This window comes from Gymnoscopelus braueri (assembly GCF_963280865.1).
Source record: "Gymnoscopelus braueri genome assembly, chromosome: 13".
Taxonomy (NCBI): Eukaryota; Metazoa; Chordata; class Actinopteri; order Myctophiformes; family Myctophidae; genus Gymnoscopelus; species Gymnoscopelus braueri.
Window position 1 is genome coordinate 10,674,323 of NC_137615.1, and position 14,357 is coordinate 10,688,679.

A 14,357-nucleotide genomic window follows, 5' to 3' on the forward strand; every position below is an offset into this window, starting at 1 on the left:
TTGCCCTATTGGGGTGAGCCTATCATTGCATGGTGGTACCCTATATAAACGTGTGTGTATGCCGTTTTCCACTATATATGTCCTGATGAGTTTTATTTTCCTTGCCTGTATTTATACCAAGTTGAGTTTTCTTTTCCTTGCCTGTATTTATACCAAGTTGAGTTTTCTTTTCCTTGAGTTTCATTCTCCTTACTGATGTCATGAATAGTTAAATAGGCTAAAACAAAGTACACAGACACAGTGGCGCAGCTGTTTTGGGGCATTTTTTGTTACTTTATTTCGGTTAGGGTTAGGGTTGGGTTAGGGTTATGTTATTTAATTCATATTTCTGCCTGATTTTACCGATTTTTTTACCACTGCATAGTGGTACCCTATATAAACGTGTGTGTATGCCCTTTTCCACTATATATGTCCTGATGAAGGCCTGAACAGGCCGAAAACGTTGACGACCAATACATTCTGGAGCTTTTTGCAACCACCAGTGTGCAGACTTTATTGTTGTTGTTGTTTGTCTAAGCACCTGGGCCAACGGACCTTTTTCATATACTGTAAAGCCTTATCTCCCCACACCCTAAATGCAAAGTACAATGTGACAACCTGTCTGTGTACTTTGTTTTAGCCTATTTAACTATTCATGACATCAGTAAGGAAAATGAAACTCAAGGAAAAGGAAACTCAACTTTGTTTTAGCCTATTTAACTATTCATGACATCAGTAAGGAAAATGAAACTCAAGGAAAACGAAACTCAACTTGGTATAAATACAGGCATCACTCCGTTGCATTGCACAACACTCTGTTCCACTGGACAACAAGGCACAGAATCTGAACTCACAATGGGGGTCCAGGGCTTGTCTACCTTTATCGAGAACAACAAGATAGTTACAGATATTCGTTTCAGAAACAGTAAGCTTGTTATTGACGGCTGTAACTTGTATTATTTGCTCTATTTTAACACTGGCTTGGAACAGAAACACGGAGGAGAGTATGATGCATTTGAGGACCTCATTACAAAGTTTGTCAAGGCTCTGAGAGACTGTGGGATTGAACCTTATGTTCTACTGGATGGAGGGTCAGACTGCGCCGATAACAAAAAAGACACCCTGACGAAACGAGCTGAAGAGAAGATCAAGAATGCCCAGATTGCAGCTATGGGTGGTAAGGGGAACATCCTGCCAACCCTGGTTAAGTTGGTGCTCAAACAGACACTGACCAACCTGAAGGTGCCATTCGCACAGTGCTTTGGAGAGGCTGACAGCCAAATCGCCTCCTTGGCTAGAGAGTGGAGGTGCCCGGTGTTGAGCAACGACAGTGACTTCTATGTCTTTGACCTCCCCGGGGGGTTTCTGAACATCTCACACTTCAAGTGGGACGCAGTGTCACAGAACGGGACACAGAGCTATATTCCCTGCAAATACTACGACACATCCCGCTTTTGCGCACATTTCGATATTAAACTCCAACTCCTGCCTCTCATGGCTGCACTGGCCGGAAACGACTATGTCAATCTGCGTGAAATGGGCCTGCATATACGATGGCCTGGCCAGACCAAGAGCCGCTTTGACGGGATAGTACGATGGCTGAAGGACTTTCAGAGTCCCGATGATGCTTTGAAGGCGGTGCCGGGGCTAATGCGTGGCTTGAGCAGACAAAGAGAGGCTGAGGTCCTGCAGGCCTTGACTCTGGGAATGAAGGAGTACCAGTTCCCTGATCCAACCTGCCTTCTCCGGTTCTTCAACGACGGTACAGCGCCGGATCTCGAACCAGAGGCGGCGGGCAAAGTCCCCGACTGGGCTCGCCTTCCTATAACCCAGGGCCGGTTGACCACCGACATTCTGGACGTGCTGCTGCTCAGAAGACTGGCCCAGGCTTGCCAGGTGGACCACGCCCACCTGCCAAGCGCCAATATTACTTCTCGGCCTATCCGAGAGGTGATGTACGGTCTGTTGTTAGGTAGTAAGACCAGAGTGGAGGAATGGGACAGAGAGGGCACACAGCTGTCCAAGATCATGGTCCAACCAATCGTCCATGGAGTTGCTAAAAGAGTTCAAATTGACTTACTGCATCAGGTAAGATATAATGCTAAATTCCAATAGTACATGATTTATTTAAAATGTATTTTATGTTTCAATGCACGTATTATGAACACAATTGTGAGCTTTATCTGTTTAGTAGTGTTATTATACAGTAGTTTCAGTTAGCCTAACTAAAACTAACAAAATAATTCAGACTAAAATTGGAAATACATAGTTACAGCTACCTTCAGTAATTTTCCTGCTCTACCCCGGTTATTTATTTATAATTATTTATTATTTAACCAATGACTGAGCCAATGGAGCCCGTCTGCTTGCTCAGGGGAGAAATTGAATTTTGACTTTCAGGCAGTAGGCCCCACTAGACACAGGATATAAATGTCTAAATAGAAGATACAAATACAGTCATCCCAATTGTATATCGTATTAACATACCATACAGACAAAATATCATTGTAATCACACCAAAACATTATTCATATTTTATTAAATATTTTAGATAGACAATTTAAGAAAAATATATAACAGATTCAAAAGCTCACAACACGTTGTGATGCAATGCGTTGTGAGCTTGTAGATCTGCTATTTTTGCTATTAATTGTTCTGACCTTGTTAAATCTTGCCCCTGACTAATCCATATACAACCTAAAACAAAAACTGATAAAAACTAAACTAAAAGTAAGCCTTCAAAACTAAAAGAATAAACTAAACTAAACTAGCAAACTAGTAAAAACCAAATCAAACTAAACTAAAAAAAAGAAGCCAAAACCAAATACAATTTTAAATATAATGAAAAACGACCTGCTAACCTTGCTATTTACTCCTGCATTAACAGACTGAGCAGTCCGTTCTTGAACGGGTATTTTTGGAGACGCTTGGGGTGAGCCACAACACTTTGAGCGGAGCGCCACCCAACCTGCACCTGCCAGTCGCTGCCACTTGCTACTGGTTGCAGCACAGCAGTCCTCGCCCTGATGAGAAGGTCATTCAGGCTCTGCTGCTTGGGATGGTGGCTGGAGAAATCAACAGACAACGAGGTAGGACTGTTAAGGACAGCAAGAGAACTACTGTAAATACGACTGTTGTACTTGTACAAGGTAGCTTAACATCACATACAATAACTATTCCATGATAATGATATAGCACAATTTCCACGACAAATGTTCATTAATCAGTATTACGCAAATGTTCTGTTTTTGTTGAATAACTTACTTGAAGCCCATCTTGCTAGATTATTTCATATAATACAGCTAAAACAGCTAAGTTCAACATGGAATGGTGGGAAAATTGTTGAATATTTGATCTCCAAAACCTTTTGGATATCCTTTCCCAGTAGCACACCTTACATGGCATTGGCAATTAAAAATGGTTGTGTGTGCGCGTGCGTGTGTGTGTGTGTGTGCGTGTGTGTTTGTGTGTGTGCGTGCGTGCGTGTGTGTGTGCGTGTGTGTGCATGTGCGAGTTGTAGATGTGACGGGAGAGATCAAAATGGACGTACATGAACAGCCCAAACAGGACTTTGATGTAACTCATGCCTACAACCAATGGCAGATCTGCTTTAAAGACAGCATTCACCTCAACCAGCTGCTATGTTTTCCTCTACAAGAGCCTCGAATTGCATGGTACGGCATCCTTACAGGACTATTGTTACACTACAGTTAAATGAACACTGAGGATTTTGTTGTGTTAACTGTATCAACCAATGGGCTTTGTCAATCAAGTTGGAGAGGCTCCCAGATTGAGGTCATGCAGTTTCATTCCTTTCCTTTATGGTGTAGAATGAGAGCAGCAGTAAAATAAGCTTCAGTTCATGGATTGCCAAAGTTACAAGCAACCAATAATAAGGAGTAGAGCCTAGAGCTGCATGATATTGACAAATATATGATATTGTGGGATTGCAATAATATTTCAATCATGATATTTGGATGCCTTATACTGTATCACTTGAAAAAAAAAACAGTTGTCAGTGATGTTCAACAAACATGAGGATAAACTTAATCTATTTAGCTTTTGCTGATGCTCTGATGTGTCTAACCTTTCATTTCTGGTGATGACCAGGTTGTACAAGGGAACCCTGGTCCACTACCTGGTGCATAGGCTGAGGAGGGGGGTGGACCCTGAGCTGCTTTTGCAGAACGAGACCGGCAGGCAACTCTACCAGGACTTGCTTACAGCTGTGCTCCAGTCTCAGGATGTTGTGTCCACCTCGCCAACCAGGAGGAGGCCAGTAGATGACCTGGCTGCCCACCTGGATGCCCTGCAGCTCCCGGAAGACGACCTGGAATAAGATGGAAGGCGGGGCGACACAGTGTCCCTAGAGCAGCGGTTCTCAAGCTATGGGGCGCGACCCAAAGTGGGGTCGCAGGAAGGTGCTCATTGGCAACCAAAAAAATAAGAATTTATTATATATAAAAACCAGACCAGAGCAACGTGAAGACGACGGCCGCTACACACACACACACACACACAGCTGACAGCTCCGCCTCCAACACTGACCGAGAAACAGCATGGTATAAAAAAGTTGGAGAACCCCTGCCCTAGAGGAATACCCAGGCTGGGATTGGTTGTTAGAAATGTAGGCTAGCTTCTGAAACAACTGATTTGGAGGAAAAATCGAATTTCATGAGTTCACCAGGTGTGAAATGGACAGGGTTTCAAAATGGTCTGCAAATTCTATTCTGTTCATTCTTCACACATCTACTTCCGTTCCTCCACCACATGTGATGCCTGTTCAGTATTTGTATCTTCAACAAGATTTGCGCTTGTTTTAAAAACATTGTGTATCGAGTACAATTCATGTCAGTCAGATAATATCAAATAGAATAACCCCCCCCCCCCGCCCGCCCCCATCACACACTCACACTGTTACGTTCCACGTAGTTTTGTCTGGGATTCTGTATTCCTTCCCTTGTCTGTCTCTCCTTCCCTCTGTCACTCACTACAGGTCTCATCAGCTGTCAATCATCCTGTTACCTGGCCCCACCCTCATCCAATCACCACCATCTGCTGTCTATAAAAGGCTGGGTCCCGTCTCCACAGACTCATTCTCCCTCAACCATTTCCTGTTTAGCCCTGTCTGTGTAGCCTTGTTTGTAGCCCTCCATTTATGTTCCCAGAGCAAACTTTTGTCATTTAGTGTCTGTTCTCCTACCTGTAATCTATTTATATGCTGCTGCCTTGGGACAGGAAAGACAGAGGCCTCTATACATAGACATCACATAGGCAGAACCTTTGTTAAGCATATTAGGTAAGGGGTGGTTGCCACTTATGTATTTTTGAACATTGTTTGGTTAGAGTAGTTAGGTAGGCAGGCTTTTGTTTTCACTATACTACGTAATTAGTTAGTCTGTCTTTTGTTTCCCTAGCTGCTTTTGTTATTTTGGCAACACCCATGTCCCCTGGTAGTGGCTTACTACTTTGTTTATGCCCTGTGCATAGTGTAATGTGAGTATTGTAAATATTACCCTGCTTTAAAGAGTAAAAGCACCTTTCACCTTTTGCTCAAAACCTTGTGTGGTCTCCTTTATTTGCACCTCATGCTCAACAGCCTGGTAAAATATCATTGTTACAAACTCCACCCTAGACCCTAAAGGGTTTCGTAACACACACACACATACACATTTGTCCCATGTGACCATTTTATGTAGACTTGTTTTAGGTATAGGGTAAATTAAATTACAGACTTCTGTTCTTTCATCCATATTTGTATCACTCTTCTTGTGATTACCTGTTTCTAATTGTCAAAAAACATGATTTATACACCAAGTTTGCATTTATAGCTCATCTGGTTCAAAAGTTATAGACAAAACCGTTTTTTAGCTGTTCTGTCATAACATTTCAAATTAGAAATATTGCACTTTTCTATGTTTCCCTAAACATAAGTATTCTGGACATTTTGAGCACCTCAGTAAATCTGTAGCTCCAACGGTTTAGCAAATAGAGCCATGTTGGAAGTAGTGCACCAGTTATGGGCATTTTAAAAAGGGCGTGGTCATTTTCTGGTATTTCGTCCCGGATAGAGAATTAGTCAAAGTTCCTAAGTTGTTCCCTGGGGTCATATTAGCCAAGAACAGTTGAGATATTCTCTCCTAAATTAAGTGCATACATATCTTAGCCATGTCCTCTACTACAGGTGCATAGGAGCAGGCAGCCAGTGCATTAGACAGGAAAGAATGGTGATCGCGCACACTGTCTTCACTTACAGCAAAAAAGTATTTTATTGCGAGTACACTGTTTCCAACTGACATTCATCAGGTATATTTCTGATTAAGGGCTTAAAACTTGGTTGATGTGTGTGTGACTTGTTGTTGAGTACCCTACCCACCCAACATAAATCGGCATCCATGCCTGCAGATGGTGGTTGCAGAGAGGCAGGTTTTGTTTACAATGCATGTGGTTCTTTGTTCTTTGTGTTCCTCTGCTCTCACCAGAGAGTGAGTTTTGCATTTTGCATTTTCATATGTACCCACACGCACAACCGTTAAGTTCACCTTGTCAAAACAAGATGACGCCGACATGCACAGCGGCGAACTTCACCCTGTCAAAACAAGATGGCACAGAGATAAAGCCTTATCTCACAAAAAAAGAGATAAAGCCTTACTCACAAAAAACTTCTTCTTGTTTGAGAATGAGTTTTATTTACAAAAATGTGGCACAGCCATGGGAAGCAAGATGGCCCCAAATTATGCCAACCTCTATGTTGGGCTACTTGAAACCAATCTTATTTTGAATCCGAATTGCAACCCTTTCCTGCCACATATTCAGTTATGGAAGCGCTACATTGATGATGTTTTTCTGATTTGGACTGGGTCCCCTGCTGAGCTGACAGCTTTTCATGTTTTCCTTAATCACAGTAGTCAGTTTTTGAAGTTTACCATAGCCTCTGATCAGACCAGTATGAATTTCCTTGACATCCTGGTCATCAAAGAAAACAATACTTTAAATATGAATTTGTACAGAAAGCCCACTGATCGTAATGCCCTACTACATGGTGACAGTTACCATCCCACACCACTAAAAAAAGGTATCCCCATGGGCCAATTCAAAAGAATTCACAGGATTTGTAGTCAAGATGACTCTTTCCAGGTACATGCAAAATACCTAGAGTGTCGTTTTAAACAACGTGGCTATCCAGTCCAATGGATTCAACCTGCCGCAGATCAATTCAATAGATGTACTCAACTGGAATGTTTAAAACCCAAAGAGAGAACAGACAGAGCCGGAGAAAAACACATCAAGTGTTTCGTTCAATATTCTCCTCTGGGTCACCATTTTGAAAAAGAGGCATTGGTACATTTAAAACTATGCCCCTATTCTTAGCAAGTCTTTTGCAGTCCCTCCCCGCATTATGTATAAAAGACCACCCAATTTGAGGAACCTACTGGTTAGGTCACACTTACGTCAGGCAACTCCCAGACATTTTCTTAATAATATTCCAGATGGCAATTACAAATGCGGCAGACACGCTCAATGCAGTTTTACATATAAATGTCACACTTTTAATCACCCTGTAACAGGTAAATAGGACATGGTTTTATGGATAATTGCAGGGACCTTTCAGGTTTATCTTGAGCCTTGGCCTGTATCAGTTGTTCTCTTGTTCCGTTATACAATCGTTTAGCCTTTTACTTGTTTTCTGTCTATTAGTGTTTTTCACACACCTTCAGGACAACTGTAATAGAGTACGCTCTTAGAGCTGACGTTGTTTTGTTTATCTCCCAGAGATTATTATGAGACTTATGTTGAGGGATTCTAGTGGCGATCCCCCCTATTATTTAGACACTGTTTAAACAAAAAACATTTCATGTCCTATGCTGCAGCATGTCACTGTGTCCCCCCCTTTTGTTGTTTTTTTGAGTACCTATTCTATATATTTATAACTAAATGTATTAATCTTGGGAAACCTTAAATGTATATTTGTTTATTGCTATTTTTGGATCCTGGGATGGGTGCACACTGTTTATTTCCAGATATTCTTGACTTTATGCATTAGCCGACCTCCTGATTGAGCTGGCTGTGACCTCACTTGCCCTATTGGGGTGAGCCTATCATTGCATAGTGGTACCCTATATAAACGTGTGTGTATGCCGTTTTCCACTATATATGTCCTGATGAGTTTTATTTCCCTTGCCTGTATTTATACCAAGTTGAGTTTTATTTTCCTTGCCTGTATTTATACCAAGTTGAGTTTCCTTTTCCTTGAGTTTCATTTTCCTTACTGATGTCATGAATAGTTATATAGGCTAAAACAAAGTACACAGACACAGTGGCGCAGCCAGAAAGCTAGTATAGGCTGGGCCTGAGCAGGAGCGGTGCGCGCGCGCGTGCATGTGTTAGGGTTGGGTTAGGGTTATGTTATTTAATTCATATTTTTGCCTGATTTTACCGATTTTTTTACCACTGCATAGTGGTACCCTATATAAACGTGTGTGTATGCCCTTTTCCACTATATATGTCCTGATGAAGGCCTGAACAGGCCGAAAACGTTGACGAGCAATACATTCTGGAGCTTTTTGCAACCACCAGTGTGCAGACTTTATTGTTGTTGTTGTTTGTCTAAGCACCTGGGCCAACAAAGCCTTATCTCCCCACACCCTAAATGCAAAGTACAATGTGACAGCCTGTCTGTGTACTTTGTACTTTGTTTTAGCCTATTCATGACATCAGTAAGGAAAATGAAACTCAAGGAAAAGGAAACTCAACTTTGTTTTAGCCTATTTAACTATTCATGACATCAGTAAGGAAAATGACACTCAAGGAAAACGAAACTTAACTTGGTATAAATACAGGCATCACTCGGTTGCACTGCACAACACTCTGTTCCACTGGACAACAAGGCACAGAATCTGAACTCACAATGGGGGTCCAGGGCTTGTCTACCTTTATCGAGAACAACAAGATAGTTACAGATATTCGTTTCAGAAACAGTAAGCTTGTTATTGACGGCTGTAACTTGTATTATTTGCTCTATTTTAACACTGGCTTGGAACAGAAACACGGAGGAGAGTATGATGCATTTGAGGACCTTATTACAAAGTTTGTCAAGGCTCTGAGAGACTGTGGGATTGAACCTTATGTTCTACTGGATGGGGGGTCAGACTGCGCCGATAACAAAAAAGACACCCTGACGAAACGAGCTGAAGAGAAGATCAAGAATGCCCAGATTGCAGCTATGGGTGGTAAGGGGAACATCCTGCCAACCCTGGTTAAGTTGGTGCTCAAACAGACACTGACCAACCTGAAGGTGCCATTCGCACAGTGCTTTGGAGAGGCTGACAGCCAAATCGCCTCCTTGGCTAAAGAGTGGAGGTGCCCGGTGTTGAGCAACGACAGTGACTTCTATGTCTTTGACCTTCCCGGGGGGTTTCTGAACATCTCACACTTCAAGTGGGACGCAGTGTCACAGAACGGGACACAGAGCTATATTCCCTGCAAATACTACGACACATCCCGCTTTTGCGCACATTTCGATATTAAACTCCAACTCCTGCCTCTCATGGCTGCACTGGCCGGAAACGACTATGTCAATCTGCGTGAAATGGGCCTGCATATACGATGGCCTGGCCAGACCAAGAGCCGCTTTGACGGGATAGTGCGATGGCTGAAGGACTTTCAGAGTCCCGATGATGCTTTGAAGGCGGTGCCGGGGCTAATGCGTGGCTTGAGCAGACAAAGAGAGGCTGAGGTCCTGCAGGCCTTGACTCTGGGAATGAAGGAGTACCAGTTCCCTGATCCAACCTGCCTTCTCCGGTTCTTCAACGACGGTACAGCGCCGGATCTCGAACCAGAGGCGGCGGGCAAAGTCCCCGACTGGGCTCGCCTTCCTATAACCCAGGGCCGGTTGACCACCGACATTCTGGACGTGCTGCTGCTCAGAAGACTGGCCCAGGCTTGCCAGGTGGACCACGCCCACCTGCCAAGCGCCAATATTACTTCTCGGCCTATCCGAGAGGTGATGTACGGTCTGTTGTTAGGTAGTAAGACCAGAGTGGAGGAATGGGACAGAGAGGGCACACAGCTGTCCAAGATCATGGTCCAACCAATCGTCCATGGAGTTGCTAAAAGAGTTCAAATTGACTTACTGCATCAGGTAAGATATAATGCTAAATTCCAATAGTACATGATTTATTTAAAATGTATTTTATGTTTCAATGCACGTATTATGAACACAATAGTGAGCTTTATCTGTTTAGTAGTGTTATTATACAGTAGTTTCAGTTAGCCTAACTAAAACTAACAAAATAATTCAGACTAAAATTGGAAATACATAGTTACAGCTACCTTCAGTAATTTTCCTGCTCTACCCCGGTTATTTATTTATAATTATTTATCATTTAACCAATGACTGAGCCAATGGAGCCTGTCTGCTTGCTCAGGGGAGAAATTGAATTTTGACTTTCAGGCAGTAGGCCTACCACTCAAACCAGACACAGGATCTAAATGTCTAAATAGAAGATACAAATACAGTCATCCCAATTGTATAAGTTATATCGTATTAACATACCATACAGACAAAATATCATTGTAATCACACCAAAAAATTATTCATATTTTATTAAATATTTTAGATATGCCAATTTAAGAAAAAAAATAATGACAGATTCAAAAGCTCACAACACGTTGTGATGCGATGCGTTGTGAGCTTGTAGATCTGCTGTTTTTGCTATTAATTGTTCTGACCTTGTTAAATCTTGCCCCTGACTAATCCATATACAACCTAAAACTAACACTAAAACTAAAACTAATAAAAACTAAACTAAAAGTAAGCCTTCAAAACTAAAAGAATAAACTAAACTAAACTAGCAAACTAGTAAAAAAAACAACAAAAAAAGAAAAACATTTAAAAAGAAGCCAAAACCAAATAAAAATTTAAATATAATGGAAAACTACCTACTAACCTTGCTGCTTACTCCTGCATTAACAGACTGAGCAGTCCGTTCTTGAACGGGTATTTTTGGAGACGCTTGGGGTGAGCCACAACACTTTGAGCGGAGTGCCACCCAACCTGCACCTGCCAGTCGCTGCCACTTGCTACTGGTTGCAGCACAGCAGTCCTCCCCCCGAGGAGAAGCTCATTCAGGCTCTGCTGCTTGGGATGGTGGCTGGAGAAATCAACAGACAACGAGGTAGGACTGTTAAGGACAGCAAGAGAACTACTGTAAATACGACTGTTGTACTTGTACAAGGTAGCTTAACATCACATACAATAACTATTCCATGATAATGATATAGCACAATTTCCATGACAAATGTTCATCAATCAGTTTTACGCAAATGTTCTGTTTTTGTTGAATAACTTACTTGAAGCCCATCTTGCTAGATTATTTCATATAATACAGCTAAAACAGCTAAGTTCAACATGGAATGGTGGGAAAATTGTTGAATATTTGATCTCCAAAACCTTTTGGATATCCTTTCCCAGTAGTACACCTTACATGGCATTGGCAATTCAAAATGGTTGTGTGTGTGTGTGTGTGTGTGTGTGTGTGTGTGTGTGTGTGTGTGTGTGTGTGTGTGTGTGTGTGTGTGTGTGTGTGTGTGTGCGTGTGCGTGCGTGAGTTGTAGATGTGACGGGAGAGATCAAAATGGACGTACATGAACAGCCCAAACAGGACTTTGATGTAACTCATGCCTACAACCAATGGCAGATCTGCTTTAAAGACAGCATTCACCTCAACCAGCTGCTATGTTTTCCTCTACAAGAGCCTCGAATTGCATGGTACGGCATCCTTACAGGACTATTGTTACACTACAGTTAAATGAACACTGAGGATTTTGTTGTGTTAACTGTATCAACCAATGGGCTTTGTCCATCAAGTTTGAGAGGCTCCCAGATTGATCTCATGCTAGCCTCGATCTCCAGGCTTTTAATCTCATGCAGTTTCATTCCTTTCCTTTATGGTGTAGAATGAGAGCAGCAGTAAAATGAGCTTCAGTTAATTGACTGCCAAAGTTACAAGCAACCAATAATAAGGAGTAGAGCCTAGAGCTGCATGATATTGACAAATATATGATATTGTGGGATTGCAATAATATTTCAATCATGATATTTGGATGCCTTATACTGTATCACTTGAAAAAAACAGTTGTCAGTGATATTCAACTAACATGAGGATAAACTTAATCTATTTCGCTTTTGCTGATGCTCTGATGTGTATAACCTTTCATTTCTGGCGATGACCAGGTTGTACAAGGGAACCCTGGTCCACTACCTGGTGCATAGGCTGAGGAGGGGGGTGGACCCTGAGCTACTTTTGCAGAACGAGACCGGCAGGCAACTCTACCAGGACTTGCTTACAGCTGTGCTCCAGTCTCAGGATGTTGTGTCCACCTCGCCAACCAGGAGGAGGCCAGTAGATGACCTGGCTGCCCACCTGGATGCCCTGCAGCTCCCGGAAGACGACCTGGAATAAGATGGAAGGCGGGGCGACACAGTGTCCCTAGAGCAGCGGTTCTCAAGCTATGGGTCGCGACCCAAAGTGGGGTCGCAGGAAGGTGCTCATTGGCAACCAAAAAAATATGAATTTATTTTATAAAAATTAAAAAAAAGTGAGGTCGTCGCGACCAGAGCAACGTGAAGACGACGGCCGCTACACACACACACACACACACACACAGCTGACAGCTCCGCCTCCAACACCGACCGAGAAACAGCATGGTATAAAAAAGTTTGAGAACCCCTGCCCTAGAGGAATACCCAGGCTGGGATTGGTTGTTAGAAATGTAGGCTAGCTTCTGAAACAACCGATATGGAGGACAAATCGAATTTCATGAGTTCACCAGGTGTGAAATGGACAGGGTTTCAAAATGGTCTGCAAATTCTATTCTGTTCATTCTTCACACATCTACTTCCGTTCCTCCACCACATGTGATGCCTGTTCAGTATTTGTATCTTCAACAAGATTTGTGCTCGTTTTAAAAACATTGTGTATCGAGTACCATTCATGTCAGTCAGATAATATCAAATAGAATAACCCCTCCCCCCCCGCCCGCCCGCCCGCCCCCATCACACAGTTACGTTCCACGTAGTTTTGTCTGGGATTCTGTATTCCTTCCCTTGTCTGTCTCTCCTTCCCTCTGTCACTCACTACAGGTCTCATCAGCTGTCAATCATCCTGTTACCTGGCCCCACCCTCATCCAATCACCACCATCTGCTGTCTATAAAATGCTGGGTCATATCTCGGCTCATTCTCCTTCAAAAATTTCCTGTTTGTAGCCCTGTCTGTGTAGCCTTGTTTGTAGCCCTCCATTTATGTTCCCAGAGCAAACTTTTGTAATTTAGTGTCTGTTCTCCTACCTGTAATCTACTTATATGCTGCTGCCTTGGGACAGGAAAGACAGAGGCCTCTATACATAGACATCACATAGGCAGAACCTTTGTTAAGCACATTAGGTAAGGGGTGGTTGCCACTTATGTATTTTTGAACATTGTTTGGTTAGAGTAGTTAGGTAGGCAGGCTTTTGTTTTCACTATACTACGTAATTAGTTAGTTAGTCTGTCTTTTGTTTCCCTAGCTGCTTTTGTTATTTTGGCAACACCCGTGTCCCCTGGTAGTGGCTTACTACTTTGTTTATGCCCTGTGCATAGTGTAATGTGAGTATTGTAAATATTACCCTGCTTTAAAGAGTAAAAGCACCTTTCACCTTTTGCTCAAAACCTTGTGTGGTCTCCTTTATTTGCACCTCATGCTCAACAGCCTGGTAAAATATTATTATGTTACAAACTCCACCCTAGACCCTAAAGGGTTTCGTAACACACACATACACATTTGTCCCATGTGACCATTTTATGTAGACTTGTTTTAGGTATAGGGTAAATTAAATTACAGACTTCTGTTCTTTCATCCATATTTGTATCACTCTTCTTGTGATTACCAAGACACCCAAAAGTCACTATTTCAAAAATCTATGGCAATCTGGGTCTTTGAAGACAAGAGCAGTGTGAAAGGAGATTATTGATACCCAGCACAGATGTAAAAATTGGCCTGATTCTCTAGACATGCCAAATCAATATTTTTTAGTATTTTTAAATATCTTTGGGTATTGTTGTATAACTTTTGATGTGACGCATTGTGAGCTTGTAGATCTATTTTTGTCTCACGACACCATTGTACGACGACTTATAAATAAAATAATTAGAACGTAGCAGTTAAAGGCACGCATCAGTAAAACTTTATGAATGAATAAGACACTTTATTTGTATTTCCATTTCATAATGTAAGTTTAAATGTAATATTTCAATGATGATAAAAAAAAACATAGGCCGTTTTTTAAAAGATTAATAGAAAATTTGAATATACATTTTCATCCAGTGACACAAAGTATT

The 14,357-nt window shown here is 42.0% G+C and overlaps 2 protein-coding genes across 2 annotated transcripts; both read left to right on the forward strand.

Annotated features, from left to right (window-relative positions):
- The first annotated feature begins 802 nt into the window (after positions 1 to 802).
- LOC308098415 (single-strand DNA endonuclease ASTE1-like) lies at positions 803 to 5,494 on the forward strand. Its single transcript, XM_080446762.1, has 4 exons — positions 803 to 2,067; positions 2,867 to 3,068; positions 3,500 to 3,653; positions 4,090 to 5,494. Exons 1-4 carry the CDS (start codon positions 835 to 837, stop codon positions 4,316 to 4,318), a joined length of 1,818 nt encoding a protein of 605 aa, XP_080302888.1. The 5' UTR covers positions 803 to 834; the 3' UTR covers positions 4,319 to 5,494.
- A 3,337-nt stretch (positions 5,495 to 8,831) lies between these two features.
- On the forward strand, positions 8,832 to 13,474 carry LOC308098416 (single-strand DNA endonuclease ASTE1-like). The gene is made up of 4 exons (XM_080446763.1): positions 8,832 to 10,120; positions 10,955 to 11,156; positions 11,596 to 11,749; positions 12,215 to 13,474. Exons 1-4 carry the CDS (start codon positions 8,888 to 8,890, stop codon positions 12,441 to 12,443), a joined length of 1,818 nt encoding a protein of 605 aa, XP_080302889.1. The 5' UTR covers positions 8,832 to 8,887; the 3' UTR covers positions 12,444 to 13,474.
- The last annotated feature ends 883 nt before the right edge of the window (positions 13,475 to 14,357 follow it).